The 24,646-nt window shown below is 40.8% G+C and overlaps 1 protein-coding gene across 1 annotated transcript in view; it reads right to left on the bottom strand.

The window, feature by feature from the left end:
- LOC139765246 (probable methylmalonate-semialdehyde/malonate-semialdehyde dehydrogenase [acylating], mitochondrial) overlaps positions 1–20,528 on the bottom strand; it is a 70,743-nt gene extending 50,215 nt beyond the window's left edge. The window contains exons 1-2 of the mRNA XM_071692583.1: positions 20,376–20,528; positions 8,132–8,263 (exon numbers count right to left, since the gene is read on the bottom strand). Of these exons, the coding sequence (XP_071548684.1) occupies positions 8,132–8,263; positions 20,376–20,408 (165 nt within the window). The 5' untranslated portion in view covers positions 20,409–20,528. The remainder of the gene's footprint in view (positions 1–8,131; positions 8,264–20,375) is intronic.
- Positions 20,529–24,646: the final 4,118 nt, after the last annotated feature.

Consider the following 24,646-nt stretch of genomic DNA (forward strand, 5'->3'; position numbering starts at 1 on the left):
GTCCTATTTTTCAATTGATGAAAGCAAGTGACATCAACCATAACCCCAGACTAACAGTGTAACTTGACCACAGTACCAAAGGCCCATTACCAAAAAGCACAACTCTATCACGTGCTCAAACTGCACTCAAGAGAAGCACATCTACCACAGCCAGCAACTCCCAAAACTCCTCACCTCCAACATAAGCATCCAACAATCAAAAGCACAAACTCTCGGTTTCACTTTTCACAAACAAACTCTAATGCTCTAAAGAACCCCAGCAACAAATAAAACATTCTATAGCTCAACACCTGTGGCATCAAATACAAACATACAGAAATAACTACATAATCACAAGAAAAAACACACCAAAGAAAAGAAAGAGGACTAATACATGTCCTTGATAAAAACTTATCTACTTCCAGCAGCTTACCTCCCACACCATATACACTTAAGACCTTCCACAAAGTATTTTATCAACCCTATCATATGACTTCTCCAGATCCATAAATGCCACATACAAATCCATCTGTTTTTCAAAGTATTTCTCAAACACATTCTTCAAAGTAAACACCTAATCCATACAACCTCTACCACTTCCGAAACCACACTGCTCCTTCCAAATCTGATGCTCTGTACACACCTTCACTATCTCAACCATTACCCTCCAATACAATTTTCCAGATATACTCAACAAACTTATGCCTCTGTAGTTTGAACACTCACCTTTATCCCCTTTACCTGTGCAATGGCACTATACATGCATTCCACTAATCCTCAGGCATTTCACCATGATCCATATATACACAGAGTATCCTCATCAACCAATCAACAACACAATCATCCCCTTTCTTAATAAATTCAACTGCAATACCATCCACTCCAGCCCCCTTGCCGCATTTCACATTACACAAGGCTTTCACCAACTCTCACTGTGAATACCACTCTGATGCAAACATCCTATATCTGCCACTCTTATCATCAAACACATTCACCGGTCCTTCAAAAGATATTCACTCTATCTCCTCTTCAATTCATTACTACCCATTATTACTTCCCCCTTGCCTCTTTCACCGATGTTACCATTGTTCTTGTCTCATGCACGTTAATTACCTCCTTCCAAAACATCTTTTTTATCTTTATTCATCGGTCTCCCGCATTAGCTGGGGTAACACAAGGAAACAGACGAATGAATGGTCCAACCTACCCACATACACATGTATATACATGGACGCCCACACACATACATATACATACCTATACATTTTAACGTATACATACATAGACATACACAGACATATACATAAATACACATGTACTTATTCACACTTGCTGCCTTCATCCATTCCTGTCGCCACCCCGCCAAACATGAAATAGCACCCCCTCTCCCCGCATGTGTGCACAAGGTAGCGCTACGAAAAGACAACAAAGGCCACAGTCTAGCAGTCTTTAGCTGCCACGTGTAATGCACCGAAACCACAGCTCCCTTTCTACATCCAGGCCCCAAAAAAACTTTCTATAGTTTACCCCAGACGCTTCACATGCCCTGGTTCAATCCAATGACAGCACATCGACCCTGGTATACCGCATCATTCCAATTCACTCTATTCCTTGCATGCCTTTCATCTTCCTGTATGTTCAGGCCTCAATCGCTCAAAATCTTTTTCACTCCATCCTTCCACCTCCAATTTGGTCTCCCACTTCTCATTCCCTCCACCTCTGACACATATATCCTCTCTGCCAATCTTTCCTCACTCATTCTCTCCATGTGGCCAAACCATTTCAATACACCCTCTTCTGCTCTCTCATCCACACTCTTTTTATTACCACACACCTCTCTTACCCTTTCATTACTTACTCGATCAAACCACCTCACACCACATATTGTCCTCAAACATCTCATTTCAAGCACATCCACCCTCCTCTGAACAACCCTATCTCTAGACCATGCCTCACAACCATATAACATTGTTGGAACCACTATTCCTTCATACATAGCCGTCCTTCCTCTCTGAGATGACATTCTCGCCTTCCACACATTCTTCTAAGCTCCCAGAACATTCGTCCCCTCCCCAACCTGTGGCTCACTTCCGCTTCCATGATTCCATCCGCTGCCAATTCCACTCCCAGATACCTAAAACACTTCACTTCCTCCAGTTTTTCTCCATTCAAACTTACCTCCCAACTGACTTGTCCCTCAACTCTACTGTACCTAATAACTTTGCTCTTATTCACATTTACTCTCAGCTTTCTTCTTTCACCAACTTCTACAGTTTCTCACCCGAATCAGCCACCAGCGCGATATCATCAGTGAACAACAACTCACTCACTTCCCAAGCTCTCTCATCCACAACGGACTGCATACTTATGCCTCTCTCCAAAACCCTTGCATTCACCTCCCTAACAACCCATCCATAAACAAATTAAACAACCATGGAGACATCACGCACCCCTGCCGCAAACCAACATTCACTGGGAACCAATCACTTCCCTCTCCTCCTACTCGTACACATGCCTTACATCCTCGATGTAAAAACTTTTCAATACTTCTAGCAACTTACCTCCCACACCATATACTCTTAATACCTTCCACAAAGCATCTCTATCAACTCTATCATATGCCTTCTCCAGATCCATAAATGCTACATAGAAATCCATCTGTTTTTCTAAGTATTTCTCACACACATTCTCGAAAGCTCGAAAAGCAAACACCTGATCCACACATCCTCTAGCCACTTCTGAAACCACTCTGCTATTCCCTAATCTGATGCTCTGTACCCTCCAATATAATTTCCCAGGAATACTCAACAAACTTATACCTCTGTAACTTTAACACTCACCTTAATCCCCTTTGCCTTTATACAATGGCACTATGCATGCATTCCGCCAATCCTCAGGCACTTCACCGTGAACCATATACACAGTGAATATTCTCACCAACCAGTCAACAACACAGTCACCCTCTTTTTTAATAAATTCCGCTGCAATAGCATCCAAAGCCGCCGCCTTGCCAGCTTTCATCTTCCGCGAAGCTTTCACTACCTCTTCTCTGTTTACCAAACCATTCTCCCTGACCCTCTCACTTTGCACACCACCTCAACCAAAACACCCTATATCTGCCACTCTCTCATCAAACACATTCAACAAACTTCAAAATACTCACTCAATCTCCCTCTCACTTCACCACTACTTGTTATTACCTTCCCATTAGCACCCTTCACCGATGTTCCCATTTGTTCTCTTGTCTTACACACTTTGTATACCTCCTTCTAAAACATCTTTTTATTCTCCCTAAAATTTACAGATACTCTCTCACCCCAGCTCTCATTTGCCCTCTTTTTCACCTCTTGCACCTTTCTCTTGACCTCCTCCCTCTTTCTTTTATACATCTCCCAGTCCTTCCCACTACATCCCTGCAAAAATCGTCCAAATGCTTCTCTCTTCTCTTTCACTAACAATCTTACTTCTTCATCCCACCACTTACTACCCTTTTTAATCTGCCCACCTCCCACCTTTCTCATGCCACAGGCTTCTTTTGCACAAGCCATCAATGCTTCCCTAGATACATCCCATTCCTCCCCCACTACCCTTAAGTCATTTGCTCTCATCTTTTTCCATTCCGCAATCAATCTCTCCTGGTACATCCTCATACAAGTCTCCTTTCCAAGCTCACTTACTCTCACAATTCTCTTCTTTTCTGAAAATCTCTACAAATCTTCACCTTTGCCTCCACAAGATAATGGTCAGACATCCATCTAGTTGCCCCTCTCTGCACATTAACCTCCAAAGGTCTCTCTTTCACACACCTATCAATTAACACATTATCCGATAATGCTCTCTGGCCATCTCTCCTACTTACTTATGCATACTTATGTATATCTCTCTTTTTAAGCCAGGTATTCCCGATCACCAGTCCTTTTTCAGCACACAAATCTGAAAGCTCTTCACCATTTCCACTTACAACACTGAACACCCCATGTACACCAATTATACCAGCAGCTGCCACATTGCTCACCTTTGCATTCAAATCACCCATCACTATAACCTGGTCTCATGCATCAAAGCTGCTAACACACTCACCCAGCTGCTCCCAAATACACTTGCCCCTTATGATCTTTCTTCTCATCATCAGGTGCATAGGCAACAATAATTACCCACCTCTCCATCCACTTTCAGTTTTACCCATATCAATCTAGAGTTTACTTCCTTACACTCTATCACATACTCACACAATTCCTGCTTCAGTACTGCTACTCCTTCCTTTGCTCTTGTCCTCTCACCAACCCCTGACTTTACTCCCAAGACATTCCCAAACCACTCTTCCCCTTTACCCCTGAGCTTCATTTCACTCACAGCCAAAATACATACATATACTTGAGTACATCTCTTTCTAAGCCAGATCTTCCCAATCACCAGTCTTTTTTCAGCACACAAAGTCACAAGCTATTCATCATCTCCATTCACAACAGTGAATACCCCATGGGGACCAATTACACCCTCAACTGCCACATTACTCACCTTCACATTTAAATCACCCATTATTAATGCAAGGTCCCATTCACCAAAACTGCTGATACACTCACTCAGCTTCTCCCAAACACTTGCCTCTCAGGATCTTTCTTCTCATGACCTGGAGCATAAGCACCAATAATCACCCATCTCTTTCCATCCACTTTCAGTTTTACCCACAATAATTAGAATTTACTTCCTTACACTTTATCACATGCTCCCACAACTCCTGCTTTAGGAGTAGTGCTACTCTTTTCTCAGCTCTTGTCCTCTTACCAACCCTTCACTATACTCACAGGATTTTTCCAAACCATTTTTCCCCATTACTCTTGAGCTTTCTTTAACTAAGAGCCAAAACATTCAAGTTTCTTTCCACAAACACATTACATATCTTACCTTTTTTCTCATCCTAGTTACATCCACACACATTCAGACACCCAAAACTGAGCCTTCAAGGAGGATGAGCATTCCCAATTTGACTTCTCCTCCTGTTTCCCCTTCTAGAAATCAAAATACAAGAGGAGGAGGGTTTTCAGCCCCAAGCTTCTGTCCCTTTTAGTCACATTCTATGATATGTGTGTTTCATAGCACCACCTCACTGATGCGGGTGAAGGCAACTGAGTATAATGAATAAATAAAATATATTATGCATAATCATCATGTATAATGATAATATGTGTTATGATTACGTTTAATAATAATAATGAAAATTTTTTATCATACTTAAATGCTGTCTCATATGTTAGCGAGGTAGTGCAAGGAAACAGAAGAAGAATACACCAAACCATGCACATCCACATATATATACATAAACACCAACACAGGCACATATACATACAAAGACATATACATATATACACATGTATGGTAAAGTGTGTGAAAGAAGAAAGTTAAGAGTAAATGTGAATAAGAGCAAGGTTATTAGGTACAGTAGGGTTGAGGGTCAAGTCAATTAGGAGGTAAGTTTGAATGGAGAAAAACTGGAGGAAGTAAAGTGTTTTAGATATCTGGGAGTGGATCTGGCAGTGGATGGAACCATGGAAGCGGAAGTGAATCATAGGGTGGGAGAGGGGGCGAAAATCATGGGAGCCTTGAAGAATGTGTGGAAGTCGAGAACATTATCTCTGCAAGCAAAAATGGCTATGTTTGAAGGAATAGTGGTTCCAACAATGTTATATGGTTGCGAGGCGTGGGCTATGGATAGAGTTGTGCACAGGAGGGTGGATGTGCTGGAAATGAGATGTTTGAGGACAATGTGTGGTGTGAGGTGGTTTGATCGAGTAAGTAATGTAAGGGTAAGAGAGATGTGTGGAAATAAAAAGAGCGTGGTTGAGAGAGCAGAAGAGGGTGTTTTGAAATGGTTTGGGCACATGGAGAGAATGAGTGAGGAAAGATTGACCAAGAGGATATATGTGTCGGAGGTGGAGGGAACGAGGAGAAGTGGGAGGCCAAATTGGAGGTGGAAAGATGGAGTGAAAAAGATTTTGAGTGATCGGGGCCTGAACATGCAGGAGGGTGAAAGGCGGGCAAGGAATAGAGTGAATTGGATCGATGTGGTATACCGGGGTTGACGTGCTGTCAGTGGATTGAATCAGGGCATGTGAAGCGTCTGGGGCAAACCATGGAAAGTAGTGTGGGGCCTGGATGTGGAAAGGGAGCTGTGGTTTTGGGCATTATTGCATGACAGCTAGAGACTGAGTGTGAAGGAATGGGGCCTTTGTTGTCTTTTCCTAGCGCTACCTCGCACACATGAGGTGGGAGGGGGATGGTATTCCATGTCTGGCGAGGTGGCGATGGGAATGAATAAAGGCAGACAGTGTGAATTGTGTGCATGGGTATATATGTATGTGTCTGTGTGTGTATATATATGTGTACATTGAGATGTATAGGTAAGTATATTTGCGTGTGTGGACGTGTATGTATATACATGTGTATGGGGGTGGGTTGGGCCATTTCTTTCGTCTGTTTCCTTGCGTTACCTCGCAAACGCGGGAGACAGCGACAAAGCAAAATAAATAAATAAAGATATGTATTTATACTTGCTGCCTTCATCTATTCCCGTCGCCACCCCACCATACATGAAATAGCATCCTCCCCCCCCTCAAGCGAGGTAGTACTAGGAACCGGATAAAAAGGCCACATTTGTTCACACTCAATATCTAGCTGTCATGTATAATGCACCAAAACCACAGCTACCTTTCCACATCCAGGCCCTACACACCTTTCCATGGTTTACCCCATGGTTTACCCAGCGCATGTGCACGAGGTAGCGCTAGAAAAGACAACAAACGTCACATTCGTTCACAGTCTCTAGTTGTCATGTAATAATGCACCAAAACCACAGCTCCCTTTCCGCATCCAGGACCCACAAAACTTTCCATGGTTTACCCCAGATGCTTCACATGCCCTGGTTCAATCCATTGTCAGCATGTCGACCCCAGTATACCACATCATCCCAATTCACTCTATTCCTTGCACGCCTTTCACTCTCCTGCATGTTCAGGCCCCGATCACTCAAAATCTTTTTCACTACATCTTTCCACCTCCAATTTGGTCTCCCTCTTCTCCTCGTTCCCTCCACCTCTGACACATATATCCTCTTGGTCAATCTTTCCTCACTCATTCTCTCCATGTGACCAAACCATTTCAAAACACCCTCTTCTGCTCTCTCAACCACACTCTTTCTATTACCACACATCTCTCTTACCCTTTCATTACTTACACAATCAAACCATCTCACACCACACATTGTCCTCAAACATCTCATTTCCAGCACATCCAGCCTCCTCCACACAACTCTATCTATAGCCCATGCCTCACAACCATATAACATTGTTGGAACCACCATTCCTTCAAACATACCCAATTTTGCTTTCCAACATAACGTTCTCGACTTCCACAAATTTTTCAACGCTCCCAGAACCTTTGCCCCCTTCCCCACCCGATGATTCCCTTCCGCTTCCATGGTTCCATCCGCTGTCAAATCCACTCCCAGATATCTAAAACACTTCACTTCCTCCAGTTTTTCTCCATTCAAACTTACCTGCCAATTGACTTGTCCCTAAACCCTACTGTACCTAATAACCAAGCTCTTACTCACATTCTCATTCTTATTCACTCTCAGCTTTCTTCTTTCATAAATCAAAGTATTTATCATAAATCAGGATGCACTACAACTTAAGAGAAACCAAGTACTGCACAATTACCTTTCAATATTTCCCTTAAAGAGCTAATGGAGTAAAGACATTGAAATCTGTGTATTTTGAGACAGTCAAAAATTATAATCTTGATTTTAGGACATGCATGCAAGTTTGTAAAGAATAGGAATTCAAATCATCCCCAAGTTTCATCTGAGGATTCATAAATAAGTTCACCTATTTCAATCAAAATCGCACATTAACAAATCCATACACTCAGAAGTTATGTTTAGAACTACTAAGCCTATGTCAATTTCATGTGTATCATCACCAAGTCTGTCTAGAAAGTTATCAAACATCATCTACAGTAAACAGAACAACAGGTTAATTCTGTTCAAAGTACATCATGTTCAAAAAGAGCAATAATTCAAAGTCAATTATAAACCATCTTCAAAAGAAAAGCATGACCATCATTACAAACCTCAAAATTTACACAAAGTACTCACTTCATTAGTTGCTGGATTGTGAACATCAATGAACTCTGTGGCTTTACTTTCAACAAAATGGCCATCAATGAAGAGCTTTGTGGAGGGTGCTGCAGCACAGTAACTCCTGTAGAGGTTCAGGCAGGGAATACCCTGAAAACCATACATAATTTCATTGTCCAACAGCCAAAACTGTCACACATTGGTTTATAGAAACATCAACACAGTGAAGTGAACTGGGTAATAAAGTAGAAATGGGTTTATGATGGGATACACTATACAATGCCAGTGTATTAACAAGTTTTTTGTTTCTGAATATAGAAATATTACAACGTTCACATAAAGGACTTAATAAATGTCTTTAGAAGTACTTCACTCATCTCTGTTCATAATTTGCAAATGGATATGTATGTAGCATTTATGGATCTGGAGAAGGCATATGATAGAGTTGATAGAGATGCTCTGTGGAAGGTATTAAGAATATATGGTGTGGGAGGCAAGTTGTTAGAAGCAGTGAAAAGTTTTTATCGAGGATGTAAGGCATGTGTACGTGTAGGAAGAGAGGAAAGTGATTGGTTCTCAGTGAATGTAGGTTTGCGGCAGGGGTGTGTGATGTCTCCATGGTTGTTTAATTTGTTTATGGATGGGGTTGTTAGGGAGGTGAATGCAAGAGTTTTGGAAAGAGGGGCAAGTATGAAGTCTGTTGGGGATGAGAGAGCTTGGGAAGTGAGTCAGCTGTTGTTCGCTGATGATACAGCACTGGTGGCTGATTCATGTGAGAAACTGCAGAAGCTGGTGACTGAGTTTGGTAAAGTGTGTGAAAGAAGAAAGTTAAGAGTAAATGTGAATAAGAGCAAGGTTATTAGGTACAGTAGGGTTGAGGGTCAAGTCAATTGGGAGGTGAGTTTGAATGGAGAAAAACTGGAGGAAGTCAAGTGTTTTAGATATCTGGGAGTGGATCTGGCAGCGGATGGAACCATGGAAGCGGAAGTGGATCATAGGGTGGGGGAGGGGGCGAAAATTCTGGGGGCCTTGAAGAATGTGTGGAAGTCGAGAACATTATCTCGGAAAGCAAAAATGGGTATGTTTGAAGGAATAGTGGTTCCAACAATGTTGTATGGTTGCGAGGCGTGGGCTATGGATAGAGTTGTGCGCAGGAGGATGGATGTGCTGGAAATGAGATGTTTGAGGACAATGTGTGGTGTGAGGTGGTTTGATCGAGTAAGTAACGTAAGGGTAAGAGAGATGTGTGGAAATAAAAAGAGTGTGGTTGAGAGAGCAGAAGAGGGTGTTTTGAAATGGTTCGGGCATATGGAGAGAATGAGAGAGGAAAGATTGACAAAGAGAATATATGTGTCGGAGGTGGAGGGAACGAGGAGAAGAGGGAGACCAAATTGGAGGTGGAAAGATGGAGTGAAAAAGATTTTGTGTGATCGGGGCCTGAACATGCAGGAGGGTGAAAGGAGGGCAAGGAATAGAGTGAATTGGAGCGATGTGGTATACCGGGGTTGACGTGCTGTCAGTGGATTGAATCAAGGCATGTGAAGCGTCTGGGGTAAACCATGGAAAGCTGTGTAGGTATGTATATTTGCGTGTGTGGACGTATGTATATACATGTGTATGGGGGTGGGTTGGGCCATTTCTTTCGTCTGTTTCCTTGCGCTACCTCGCAAACGCGGGAAACAGCGAAAAAAAAAAAAAAGAAAAAAATAGTGGTGGACAGTGCAAACACCAACTATAATCATGCGATTGGCAGAAGCAAGGTTGAATGTGTGTAAAAACAGTACATCAAAACATGAGCAGTAGGCATGGGATCAATAAGGTGGGACACTGTGGAATCAAGTCAAAAGGATATATACAGCATATCAGAATACTGAAATGGATGATAAAGGACAGCGTTGAAGTGCCGAAAAAGATAAATAATAATCTCTGGCTCTTTCATATTTGTTCACTGTTTCCAGTATTAGCAGGACAGTGCCAAAAACAGATGAAGAAAAGGCCACTTCTGCTCACATTCATTCTCTAGCTGTCATGTGAAATGCAACAAAACCACAACCCCCATCCACATCCAAGCCCCAAAGACCTTTTCATAATTTCCCATGGCTTCTCTATACAACCTGATTCAGTCCACTGATAGCATGTTGCCCCCTCTATACCACATCACTCCAAATCACTCCATCCTGTACATGCCTTTACACCACCTGCTTGTTCAGGTCTCGAGCACTTAAAATTAGGTCTCCTCCCTTAATTAATGAGTTATTATGAGTAAGGAAAAATATGGGAAGGATAAGAGTGGGTTAAAGGTACATGACTAATGCACAGGGAAAAGCCAACACAGAGACCTTGAAGATGGAAGAGAGAGTATAAGCAAAATGAAGTTACACTTAGACAATCAGGTGGCTACAAAAGGCAACCAGTTTAAATTCAAACTATGCCTAAAATTCAATCCTAAAAGAGTCATACAGTTAAAAAAATAACTTAACTTAGGTGAAAATGAAAAGTAACCATACAATCTTAAACTCAAACTATACACAACACCAAATACCATTACAGTAATAAAGTTCAAACATAATCTTCAACTTTACCTGCTAGAAGTGCTGAAATGAATAAAATCTTCGATAGTTTCATATACATTATTCATTTATCATACTTAATCGACGTCTCCCACATTAGCAAGGTAGCGCAAGGAAAGAGATGAAAGAGTGGCCTAACCCATCCACATACACATGTACGTACAAAAACGCCCACACATGCACATATACATACATATACCTACATAGATATTATATTATTATCATCTTGCTTTGTCGCTGTCTCCCGCGTTAGCGAGGTAGCGCAGGGAAACAGACTAAAGAATGGCCTAACCCACCCACACACATATGTATATACATACACGTCCACACACGCACATATACATACCTACACATCTCAACGTATACATTTATATACACACACAGACATATACATATATACACACGTACATAATTCATACTGTCTGCCTTTATTCATTCCCATCACCACCCCACCACACATGAAATAACAACCCCCTCCCCCCCTCATGAGCGTCAGGTAGCGCTAGGAAAAGACAACAAAGGCCACATTCGTTCACACTCAGTCTCTAGCTCTCATGTAATAATGCATCGAAACCACAGCTCCCTCTCCACATCCAGACCCCACAGAACTTTCCATGGTTTACCCCAGACGCTTCACATGCCCTGGTTCAATGCATTGACAGCACGTCCACCCCGGTATACCACATTGTTCCAATTCACTCTATTCCTTGCACACCTTTCACCCTCCTGCATGTTCATGCCCCGATCACTCAAAATCCTTTTCACTCAATCTTTCCACCTCCAATTTGGTCTCCCACTTCTCCTCGTTCCCTCCACCTCTGACCCTATATCCTCACTCATTCTCTCCATGTGACCAAACCATTTCAAAACACCCTCTTCTGCTCTCTCAACCACACTCTTTTTATTACCACACATCTCTCTTACCCTGTTATCACTTACTCGATCAAACCATCTCACGCCGCATATTGTCCTTAAACATCTCATTTCCAGCACTTCCACCTTCCTCCACACATCTCTATCTATAGCCCACACCTCGCAACCATATAACATTGTTGGAACCACTATTCCTTCAAATATACCCATTTTTGCTTTCCGAGATAATGTCCTCGACTTCCACACATTCGTCAGCGCTCCCAGAACTTTTGCCCCCTCCCCCACCCTATGATTCACTTCCGCTTCCATGGTTCCATCCGCTGCCAAATCCACTCCCAGATATCTAAAACAGTTCACTTCCTCCAGTCTCTCTCCATTCAAACTTACCTCCCAATGGATTGTCCCTCAACCCTACTGTACCTAATAACCTTGCTCTTATTCACATTTACTCTCAGCTTTCTTCTTTCATACACTTTACCAAACTCAGTCACCAGCTTCTGCAGTTTCTCACACGAATCAGCCACCAGCAGCTGTATCATCAGCGAACAACAACTGACTCACTTCCCAAGCTCTCTCATCCACAACTACTTCTAACAACTTGCCTCCCACGCCATATATTCTTAATACCTTCCACAGAGCATCTCTATCAACTCTATCATACGCCTTCTCCATATCCATAAATGCTACATACAAATCCATTTGCTTTTCTAAGTATTTCTCACATACATTCTTCAAAGCAAATACCTGATCCACACATCCTCTACCACTTTTGAAACCAAACTGCTCTTCCCCAGTCTGATGCTCTGTACATGCCTTCACCCTCTCAATCAATACCCTCCCATAAAATTTCCCAGGAATACTCAACAAAATTATACCTCTGTAATATGAGCACTCACTTTTATCCCCTTTGCCTTTGCACAATGGCACTATGCAAGCATCCCGCCAATCCTCAGGCACCTCACCATGAGTCATACATACATTAAATAACCTTACCAACCAGTCAACAATACGGTCACCCCTCTTTTTTAATAAATTCCACTGCAATACCATCCAAACCCGCTGCCTTGCTGGCTTTCATCTTCCGCAGAGCTTTTACTACCTCTTCTCTGTTTACCAAATCATTTTCCCCAACCCTCTCACTTTGCACACCACCTCTATTAAAACACACTATATCTGCCACTCTATCATCAAACACATTCAAAAAACCTTCAAAATACTCACTCCATCCCCCCTAAAATTCAATGATACTCTCTCGCCCCAACTCTCACTTGCCCTCTTTTTCACCTCTTGCATCTTTCTCTTGACCTCCTGCCTCTTTCTTTTATACATCTCCCACTCATTTGCATTATTTCCCTGCAAAAATCGTCCAAATGCCTCTCTCTCTTCTCTTTCACTAATAATCTAACTTCTTCATCCCACCACTCACTACCCTTTCTAATCTGCCCAACTCCCACACTTCTCATGCCACAAGCATCTTTTGCGCAAGCCATCACTGCTTCCCTAAATACATCCCATTCCTCCCCCACTCCCTTCACGTCCTTTGTTCTCACCTTTTTCCATTCTGTACTCAGTCTCTCCTGGTACTTCCTCACACCCTTTGCCTCAGTACAATGGCACTATGCAAGCATTCTGCCAGTCCTCAGGCACCTCACCATGAGTCATACACACATTAAATAACCTTTCCAACCAGTCAAAAACACAGGCAGCCCCCTTTTTAATAAATTCCACTACAATACCATCCAGACCTGCTCTCTTGTCGGCTTTCATCTTCCGCAAAGCTTTTACTATCTCTTCTCTGTTTACTAATTCATTCTCCCTAACCCTCTCACTTTGCACACCGCCTCAACCAAAACACCCTTTATCTGCCACTCTATTATCAAACACATTCAACAAACCTTCAAAATACTCACTCCATCTCCTTCTCACATCACCACTACTTGTTACCACCTCCCCATTTGCCCCTTACCTGATGTTCCCATTTGTTCCCTTGTCTTACGCACTGTTCATATATACATAAATTTCTTCGGTCAACAGGCATTCTTCACTGGGTGACTGATACTTCAGCCATAACTGACATATTGGTCCCTAGTATACATCAACACACTGGCTTATGTGCCATAGTATCAACAAACTACATCTGCAATACTCTACGAGAATCAGCTTACCAATGAAATTTTGTTTGCATTGTTAGCAATTCACTGCTTTTCTGTGTACATATCTATGATTTATGATCCACCAAATAACAAAGGATTGCTGCAAAAATAAGGTCTTCTTAAACAACAAAATTCACTGAAATCCTAGAAGACTGAAGCAGTTTTGGTGAAATATACCCACGATACTAAAGGAAAACTAGATGACTAATGAATTCTTGTGGATTTCTGTGAAGTTTGTGGAGAAGGATAAGACTATGTGTGTAGCACTCACTGCTACATAGAGAAAACTATGGTGTCACATCACAGACACAGATCACTAAGGAAATAGAAAAAATACATGCAGAAAGGCAATATCATGGTAATATAGACATATCATTTGTCACCTTGGTCTCTTATAGCCCCACTCTGTATTTCACTAATATTACTGCAATCCTCTTGGATTTTGGTGGAATTCACTGTTTTCGAAGACCCTTCTCTGCACCGCTAGTATATTCAATCTTTTATATATCACCTAAGGATCCCATTCAAAGAAAAAGGATTTGATGGTACCCAAAACCTTTTTCCAGAGGAGTTTCCTGCAGCCTAAGGCAACACTACCTCCAGTAACAAGGAAATGGGGACTCCTTCGGATTAAGAACATTTTTGACAAGACTGTACTCCTAGTGATACAGCCTTGCTAAAGGTGACTTTTCACTCAGTGTAACCTTTAGCAAGCAGAGTCCAGTAACACCTGCACTGCCAGTGTGTCAATATGATAATTCCTATTTTTCCATACTTACAGAGGCATTATTTCTGTATATGCAATTAATATAGAAAATCTAATTTGCTGCCAGAAAACATAATTCTATTAATTTACAACACTTTAACACTAAAATATCCCTTGAATCACTGGTGTGTCAATGCCCTTTAGCAATCCTGCATTTTATGGCCATTTTCTGTGCACATATCTTGAGAGTGCATTGGTGCCAACGATTTAATGATATTACATTCTAACTAGTATATTATTTTTTGTATATATACTCTTACATGATTAAAAGCAAGGATGTATACAGAGAAGGATTACAGTGGACGAAACCCTAGCCACTTTTTCTCTATGAGTTTATATTGCCCACTTTCACTGGTCAACAAAACTTTAACTGTTTTTGCCCCACGAACTAAAATAGGTGGAACTTATATTACTTTTTACACTGAATTTGAATCTATTTCTAGAAGTTTTACGGCATGATTTTTTTAAGTGACAGAGCAATCAAATTTTACAATAATTGTATAGTACTCATAAATAAGGCTGGTATTACACTTAAAAATTTACCTCTAAAATGTAGAAGTGTATGATTTTCGGCTATATTTGGCCTCAGCAACATCCCTCCTTAGTGTCCAGCAATAATCTGGCAACACAGAGGGGCTCCAATTTCCTTGGTACTGATTTTCCATGTTCAAAATTTCCTGGTAATATCTTCTGCCGCACTCATCACTGACTGTCCCAAGATTTTCCCAGGAAAAGTCTAAAGGCGAGTCCAAAAAGTAAATCTTTAGACTCATATTGCACCCCAGAGCTTTCTATGAAGTTTATAAATATTTTACAACATAACAAACTCTTAAATGGCAGCCATGCAGTTTATTCGACAATTTAGCTCATCAAACTTTTCATCACAAAGGAGTTCCCAGATCTGTGGTCATACAAAAGTACCCTCCTTGATTTTTGCATCACTGATTCCTCAAATGTGTGAATCCATGACCAGTTTTATCCATACCTTTGACAAGATCAACATTAGAAGGATTGATGACATTCTTCTTCCAGGGAGTCAGTGATGCTCGTTTTGGTAACACTTTCTTTACATAATGATTTTCTTGTCCTGGCTATCCTACTCACAGAGTAAAAAACAGAACTTAAAGTAACTAAGTTGCATTCCATGTAAAAGTGCCAGAACCTTTAGGTCACCACATATATCTAAAGTTCTCATACTTCATTTTTTCCAAAAGAAGCTTCATGTTATCATACAATTCCTTTACATTAACTGCATGAGCCAAAGGAACGGAGGGGAACTTACTTCCAATGTGGAGTAGAACTGGACGATCTTCAAAGGTTAAAACTTCTTTGAAAACGACACAACAGACATGGGGTCACCCACTTTACAATCAAAGTAATGCTCATAGCATTCTTTAATGTGGGGTCTTAAGGATCATTTTGGTGATATGAATGTCAATTCACTGCAGATGTGCCAGAAAGAATTCCAACTATTAACATACTTTCTCTGCATCATAATGGTGGATGGGGTATCAGCAAAACACTTGAATACACAAAAGCACAACCTTTCAACAGAGTGGAAAAGACACTGTATACACATTGAGTTCTAGTCTGCAAGTGACAGAGAACTGCTACTCAGGAGTGGGCACTGACTGAATGTCCCACCATTTCATCATGTTCCTGCAGGCCCCTGGTAACTCATTTATCTAGGCTTGTGCTTTCAAAAAGAAGCTACTGCACTTCACAGACAATGCAAATGGCTGTGTTTGTTAAACTTTTTGTTTCAAATGTCCTGTAGAGCATTGCTACATATATATATCGTACATAATATGTGAAAATGATTTGGTAAACAGAGAAGAGGTGGTAAAAGCTTTGCAGAAGATGAAAGCCGGCAAGGCAGTGGGTTTGGATGGTATTGCAGTGGAATTTATTAAAAAAGGGGGGTGACTGTATTGTTGACTGGTTGGTAAGGTTATTTAATGTATGTATGACTCATGGAGAGGTGCCTGACGATTGGTGGAATGCTTGCATAGTGCCACTGTACAAAGGCAAAGGAGATAAAAGTGAGTGCTCAAATTACAGGGGTATAAGTTTGTTGAGTATTCCTGGGAAATTATATGGGAGGGTATTGATTGAGAGGGTGAAGGCATGTACAGAGCATCAGATTGGGGAAGAGCAGTGTGGTTTCAGAAGTGGTAGAGGATGTGTGGATCAGGTGTTTGCTTTGAAGAATGTATGTGAGAAATACTTAGAAAAGCAAATGGATTTGTATGTAGCATTTATGGATCTGGAGATGGAATATGATAGAGTTGACAGAGATGCTCTGTGGAAGGTATTAAGAATATATGGTGTGGGAGGCAAGTTGTTAGAAGCAGTGAAATGTTTTTATCGAGGTTGTAAGGCATGTGTACGTGTAGGAAGAGAGGAAAGTGATTGGTTCTCAGTGAATGTAGGTTTGCAGCAGGGGCGTGTGATGTCTCCATGGTTGTTTAATTTGTTTATGGATGGGGTTGTTAGGGAGGTGAATGCAAGAGTTTTGGAAAGAGGGGCAAGTATGCAGTCTGTTGTGGATGAAAGAGCTTGGGAAGGGAATCAGTTGTTGTTCGCTGATGATACAGCGCTGGTGGCTGATTCATGTGAGAAACTGCAGAAGCTGGTGACTGAGTTTGGTAAAGTGTGTGAAAGAAGAAAGCTGAGAGTAAATGTGAATAAGAGCAAGGTTACTAGGTACAGTATGGTTGAGGGACAAGTCAACTGGGAGGTAAGTTTGAATGGAGAAAAACTGGAGGAAGTGAAGTGTTTTAGATATCTGGGAGTGGATTTGGCAGAGGATGGAACCATGGAAGCAGATGTGAATCATAGGGTGGTGGAGGGGGTGAAAGTTCTGGGAGCGTTGAAGAATGTGTGGAAGACTAGAACATTATCTCAGAAAGCAAAAATGGATATGTTTGAAGGAATAGCGGTTCCAACAATGTTATATGGGTGCAAGGTGTGGGCTATGGATAGAGTTGTGCGCAGGAGGGTGGATGTGCTGGAAATGAGATGTTTGAGAACAATATGTGGTGTGAGGTGGTTTGATTGTGTAAGTAATGAAAGGGTAAGAGAGATGTGTGGTAATAAAAAGAGTGTGGTTGAGAGAGCAGAGGAGGGTGTTTTGATATGGTTTGGGCACATGGAGAGAATGAGTGAGGAAAGATTGACCAAGAGAATATATGTGTCAGAGGTGGAGGGAACGAGGAGAAGTGGGAGACCAAATTGGAGGTGGAAAGATGGAGTGAAAAAGATTTTAAGTGATCAGGGCTTGAACAAGCAGGAGGGTGAAAGGCGTGCAAGGAATAGAGTGAATTGGAACGATGTGGTATACCAGGGTCAACGTGCTGTCAATGGATTAAACCAGGGCATGTGAAGCGTCTGGGGTAAACCATGGAAAGTTCTGTGGGGCCTGGATGTGGAAAGGGAGCTGTGGTTTCGGTGCATTATTACTTGACAGCTAGAGACTGACTGAGTGTGAACGAATGTGGTCTTTGTTGTCTTTTCCTAGCACTACCTCGCGCACATGAGGGGGGAGAGGGTTGTTATTTCATGTGTGGCGGGCTGGCGATGGGAATGAATAAAGGCAGACAGTGTGAATTATGTACACGTGTATATATGTATATGTCTGTGTGTGTATATATATGTATACGTTGAGATGTATAGGTATGTATATTTGCATGTGTGGACATGTATGTATACACGTGTATGTGGGTGGGTTGGGCCATTCTTTCGTCTGTTTCCTTGCGCTACCTCACAAACACGGGAGACAGCGACAAAGCAAAATAAATAAATATAAATAAATAAATATGTGAGTATGCTAAGCAAAAAAAAACCATGGGTGACAGAAAAATTCTGAAACATATTTGGATTCAGCATGCAAAAATACATTATACTTTTGTTTTCCATGGGACAAAATCTTTGTTGACCAGTGTTTTCTGTAAAAAGTTCCTCCTTATCCAATACATACAACAGACTACCTAAGGTAAGTAGGGTGCCCTTTTTTGGTTCAGAGCTCCGGCCTCTTATTACTGTACTTCTCAACTCAATCCTTTTCTTTAATGGGTGAATCTCTGAAACTGTATATAAAGGCAATGAGGCAAAAACAAGATAACCAAGCTTTCCTTTGGACAATCTTAATTCTTAGCTACCAATTTCCAGAGCAAATTCTAACAACATAGATTTCCTCGTATATTATTTTCTGACCCCAGCTCTTACATAAATTATGTTTTCTTAGACAAAATATGTTTATAATGAATGAGCAAAAGTTACAAGACAAATATCAGATGTCTGGAGCTAATAAGCAAATGTCATGGAATCTTGTGCTAATACAAGATGCCAATTCTATATACCAAGGGCAGATTCCACATTTGTGTTCTTTTCTAAAAACCTTTTACTTGGGGACTGTTTCTTCTGAGGTAAAAATGCTGATGACAAAGTGATGTTGAAAATGGACAGAAAATGTAATATATCATTAAGTGAAAGCAATTACTGCTCTCTTTTCCTGCAACAACTAATACCATTTCTATAAACCCATGCTTATGTCCAGTAGACTTAAAGGTCTGGAAGAAAACTGAGAATATCTGTTTCGATCTATCTTCACTCATATTGTGAAAGTTCCTCCAAAATAACTATTATCTGATTTACAACAGTCCATGACATTAGTGGACTAAAATAAGTCATCCTACTACATACTTGAACATGCGCTAAGATGTCTGTGAAAAAAGGACTACTGATCAGACCGATATTGAAAATCTGGTGTGGAAAACAATAGACAATGCTTTAGCACTTTGTTAAAGTCTGAATATAATGCAAATAGAACATCACTAATTAATGCCTGCAAGTGCATTCCCTTTTACAACTGGTGATACTGTAATGCTCTCAACCTACAGTATTGTGAATGGGGGTCTCTTTCCTTTCAAGAATAAAATGAATTCAGAATTAGTGCTGGAACACCGGAAGAGTGTTATCAAAAGTCTGGATAAAGTATTGAAGTTTGGAAGTGGGCGAAAGGAAGATTAGTGTAGACATGAAAAAAAGCAAGACCTGGTCGTCTCTTACATTCTGTGGTTCATGTGCATTCCAGGACAGAGGGCATTTATTTTGCTGGAATTCCAAAGGGAGTGAAAACCTTTGGAAAATACAGTTTTGTGAATGCATTCCACCAATCTGGACCCCATCAATCTTGTCTCATCAGTGTCAATTACCCTAACCAAACCTATTCGACTCTAACCTAACCAAGTACATCCTGGCCCAGCATTACCTAAACTGACCTCGTCATCATTACTCAACATTCTGTAATTATATTGATATTGAAAAGGGGGGCCGAGATCCATGATACCCTTTCTTGATAGAGAGCAAACAGCACTTCTCCAGGTATTTCTTCGAATATTCACCCAATGACATCACAAGGATCACCAAAAATCGTAAACCTTTTTCCTAATGGCAATCAATTCTTCCTGACGCCACTACTCTATTCGGTATGAAATCACCACCCTTGCCAAATACCGGTAAATCATTTGTCCCTGTGACTTTACTACAGTTTATCTCTGAAGGTTAACGCTTATCTAAAAGTTCTCATAATTCGTGTGGGAATACTGAAATATCCGTTAAGGAGTAATATTAGGGATGCATACTAATGAAAATCTGGCGAAATATGCTCTATCACCATTATATACCAATTTTTCTCCCCGTTCAGTATCATACACCCACCCACTGGCACCTTACTGTCATCATATAATCATATTATTTTTTACTCCACTGTCGAAGAAGCCGTACTTGAATTGCTATAATATAGCAGCTCTAAAAGACTGAATAGCTCAACCCAGATAACCTTCACATTAAACACGCCTTAATGGAATAATGGTTGGTACGTAAGGTTGCATATATACCTTAAAAGAACGCAGAAGCTGCACTGTAGCCATTGCTGCGTTTGTCACACGATAGCTGCTGTGGTTAAGTTTGCAGAATGTAGGCCTGGGCTTGCTGCCTCCTGGCAAGTAACGGACTGGCGGCTTAGTTACAGTCACCAGCAATGACAAACGTTGAATTATCTTAATTATCATCCGAATCTGTTCTGATTCAACTAACAATTTTTCCAATCTAATATAATAGTGAAAGAATATAGTACAAGCATTTTCGTGATTAATCAGAAGTATGATATTTATCTAAAAAGTTCTTTTTGTACCCCGTACATTTGGCACTAATGGAGAGACCTTCATAACAAGACCAGCCTGTACGTGATTGGCTGAGGTGGAGGTGTGGCCAGACTCACACCTCATTTCAGCCAATCAGCAGCCGTCCTTACCAGCCACATCCAAGAAGTAGCCATTAACTTCCAAGTGAATGCAGTGACCACTGTGTAAGACAGAGAGAAAACTAACTCGTCGTCTGTCTATTTGCAAAATCTGGTCAGTTTTGCTTCAAGGTAACGACGACCTTCACTAGTATTCGAGTTGGTTTGATTTAAAAGAATTTTGACGACTATTTCGAATAGCACTTAAAATTCTGTACCACAGTTTTTTTTTTCGTTTTAGTAGTAGTGCGTTTTAAAAGATATATCTTGATCTCTACACTGGCATTAGGATAAATATATCCTTGAATTCTCCCTTGGTAAACTATATATAAACGATTTCAAGTACGAGTCACGAGCTGTGTGGTGCTCGGTTATATATATGACCTTCGCCCAAGGCCTCTCAAGGCCAGATTAGAGGGTATGTTTACGCTGTGGTTCTTCTGAAAACTAAAATGCACGTGAAATAATGTTTCAATACTACATCACAATGCAAAACTTTGAGAGGTAATGTGATACCCAAAATGAAGAATGACCACCGGTGACTTTTGATATCACGCGAAAAGAAAAAAAAAAGAAAACACCGTAACTGTAGCTTCAGCCAGGAAGAACTTAATAAATTACTGAGTTAGTTTAGAATTCATGATAAAGTGTTGTTGATTCGTAGATTACCTTTTCAGAATGATAAAACCTTGGGCGCATACAGGAAGGAGCAAAATGTAGCATTTCCCTCCGCTATCCCCTTCTCCCGCCACCACTTACATGATCTATTTTACTTAAAAATTCATCTATGGCATATTCATAGTTATGGTTACTTTGGCGAAACAAAGTTTCTCGGGCTGATAAGTATATCAAAAAATTTCTTACTTCATTACATCAAAATATCCAATTTCATGTACTTTTACGTAAGGTACAAGAAAATCAGTATGCAAGATAATCTAAAATTTCCATTCATAAGACTGTTGCTTATCATAGTCAGTACTGAAAAAGTATGCACGTAATATATTGTTTACTTATTATCGTAATTAAACTAAATATTCTTATTTTATTTAACGAAATTTGTGTTTGCATGAAGGCACACATGACTTTTTTTCTTTTTAGGAAGTCTGTAGATCTATATTGTAAAGGCTGATTCCCTACATTATGCATATGTGTTTTGCTCCTACCTTGAAAATATTTCTGGAAGCGCCCAGTAGTGAAGTAGAAGCAACACAGCGCATTACATAATGTCAAAGAAAAAAGACTATGGCCTCCCATGTCCGTTTCCTGCCCTCGACAATATTATGAACTCTACCACTCCATTACTTTATGATGACGGTGTGGCTTCTTTTATCCTCCATTTTGCGTTTATATCATTTCCCTGTATCCCTGCTTGTATCAGCTGTTAACATAAACCCAAAGAGAATTATCATGTATCATTTCTTTAAACCTTCCGTCCACCACCTCTATAAGCAGAGCATGTTCTCCCAAATTTATTCTTCGTTAGCTTTATTGAGTTCATTTTCATTTCTCATACTTCACTTTTGTCTCAAACTATACAACATGGCCTCAACGTTTTACGAAAATTTATTGTCATTACTGTGTTGCATTGCAATTTAACTCATTCCTTATAGCTCACTTATGTCCCATAATGAAGTGAATAACGTTGTTTCATAAAAAAAAAAACACAATCACATGTTACAAATCTAACTATATCAATAGACTATTGTGTATCACTATAGAACGAGTCTGATATACCATTATCACTTTGCTTGTATGACTATATAGCGGGAGCGGGGGGCTAGAAACCCTCCCCTCCTTGTATTTCAACTTTCTAAAAAAGGAAACAGGAGTCACGCGGGGAGTGCTCATCCTCCTCGAAGGCGCAGATTGGGGTATCTAAATGTGTGTGGATGCAACCAAGATGAGAAAAAAGGAGAGATAGGTAGTATGTTTCAGGAAAAGAACCTGGATGCTTTGGCTCTGAGTGAAAAGAAGCTCAAGGGTAAAGAGGAAGAGTGGTTTGGGAATGTCTTTGGAGTAAAGTCGGGGGTTGGTGAGAGTACAAGAGCAAGGGAAGGAGTAGCACTACTATTGAAACAGGGGTGGTGGGAGTGTGTGATAGAGTGTAAGAAGGTAAACTCTAGATTGATATGGGTAAAACTAAAAGAGGATGGAGAGAGAGGGGTGATTATTGGTGCATATGCACCTGGGCATAAGAAAAAAGATCACGAGAGGCAAGTGTTTTGGGGGCAGCTGAGTGTGTTAGTAGTTTTGATGCACGAGACAGGGTTATAGTGATGGGTGATTTGAATGCAAAGGTGAGTAATGTGGCATTTAAGGGAACAACTGGTGTTCATGGGATGTTTAGTGTTGTAATGGAAATGGTGAAGAGCTTGTACATTTATGTGCTGAAAAAGGACTGGTGATTGGGAATACCTGCTTTAAAAAGAGAGATATACATAAGTATACGTATGTAAGTAGGAGAGATGGCCAGAGAGCATTATTGGATTACGTGTTAATTGATAGGCGCGCGAAGATAACCCTTAAGAGAGACTTTTAGATGTTAATGTGCTGAGAGATGCAACTGGAGGGATGTCTGATCATTACCTTGTGGAGGCGAAGGTGAAGATTTGTATGGGTTTTCAGAAAAGAAGAGAGAATGTTGGGGTGAAGAAAGTGGTGAGAGTAAGTGAGCTTGGGAAGGAGACTTGTGTGAGGAAGCACCAGGAGAGACTGAGTATAGAATGGAAAAAGGTGAGAACAAAGGACGTAAGTGGAGTGGGAGAGGAATGGGATGTATTTAGGGAAGCAGTGATGGCTTGTACAAAAGATGCTTGTGGCATGAAAAGCGTGGGAGGTGGGCAGATTAGAAAGGGTAGTGAGTGGTGGGATGAAGAAGTAAGATTATTAGTAAAGAGAAGAGAGAGGTATTTGGATAATTTTTGCAGAGAAATGATGCAAATGAGTGGGAGATGTATAAAAGAAAAAGACAGGAGGTCAAGAGAAGGGTGCAAGAGGTGAAAAAGAGGGCAAATGAGAGTTGGAGTGAGAGAGTATCATTAAATTTTAGGGAGAATGAAAAGATGTTTTGGAAGGAGGTAAATAAAGTGCGTAAGACAAGGGATCAAATGGGAACTTCAGTGAAGGGCGCAAATGGGGAGGTGATAACAAGTAGTGGTGATGTGAGATGGAGTGAGTATTTTGAAGGTTTGTTGAATGTGTTTGATGATAGAGTTGCAGATATGAGGTGTTTTGGTCGAGGTGGTGTACAAAGTGAGAGGGTTAGCGAGAATAATTTGGTAAACAGAGAAGAGGTAGCAAACGCTTTGCGGAAGATGAAGCCGCAAGGCAGCGGGTTTGGATGGTATTGCAGTGGAATTTATTTAAAAAGGGGATGACTGTATTGCTGACTGGTTGGTAAGATTATTTAATGTATGTATGATTCATGATGAGGTGCCTGAGGATTGGCGGAATGCTTGCATAGTGCCATTGTACAAAGGCAAAGGGGATAAAGGTGAGTGCTCAAATTACAGAGGTATAAGTTTGTTGAGTATTCCTTTTAAATTATATGGGAGGGTATTGATTGAGAGGGTGAAGGCATGTACAGAGCATGAGATTGGGGAAGAGCAGTGTAGTTTCAGAAGTGGTAGAGGATGTGTGGATCAGGTGTTTGCTTTCAAGAATGTATTTGCGAAATACTTAGAAAAGCAAATGGATTTGTATGTAGCATTTATGGATCTGGAGAAGTCATATGATAGAGTTGAGATGCTCTGTGGAAGATGGAATATATGGTGTGGGAGGTAAGTTGTTAGAAGCAGTGAAAAGTTTTTATCAAGGATGTAAGGCATGTGTACGTGTAGGAAGAGAGGAAAGTGATTGGTTCTCAGT

The sequence above is a fragment of the Panulirus ornatus genome, chromosome 53, assembly GCF_036320965.1.
Source record: "Panulirus ornatus isolate Po-2019 chromosome 53, ASM3632096v1, whole genome shotgun sequence".
Classification (NCBI taxonomy): domain Eukaryota; kingdom Metazoa; phylum Arthropoda; class Malacostraca; order Decapoda; family Palinuridae; genus Panulirus; species Panulirus ornatus.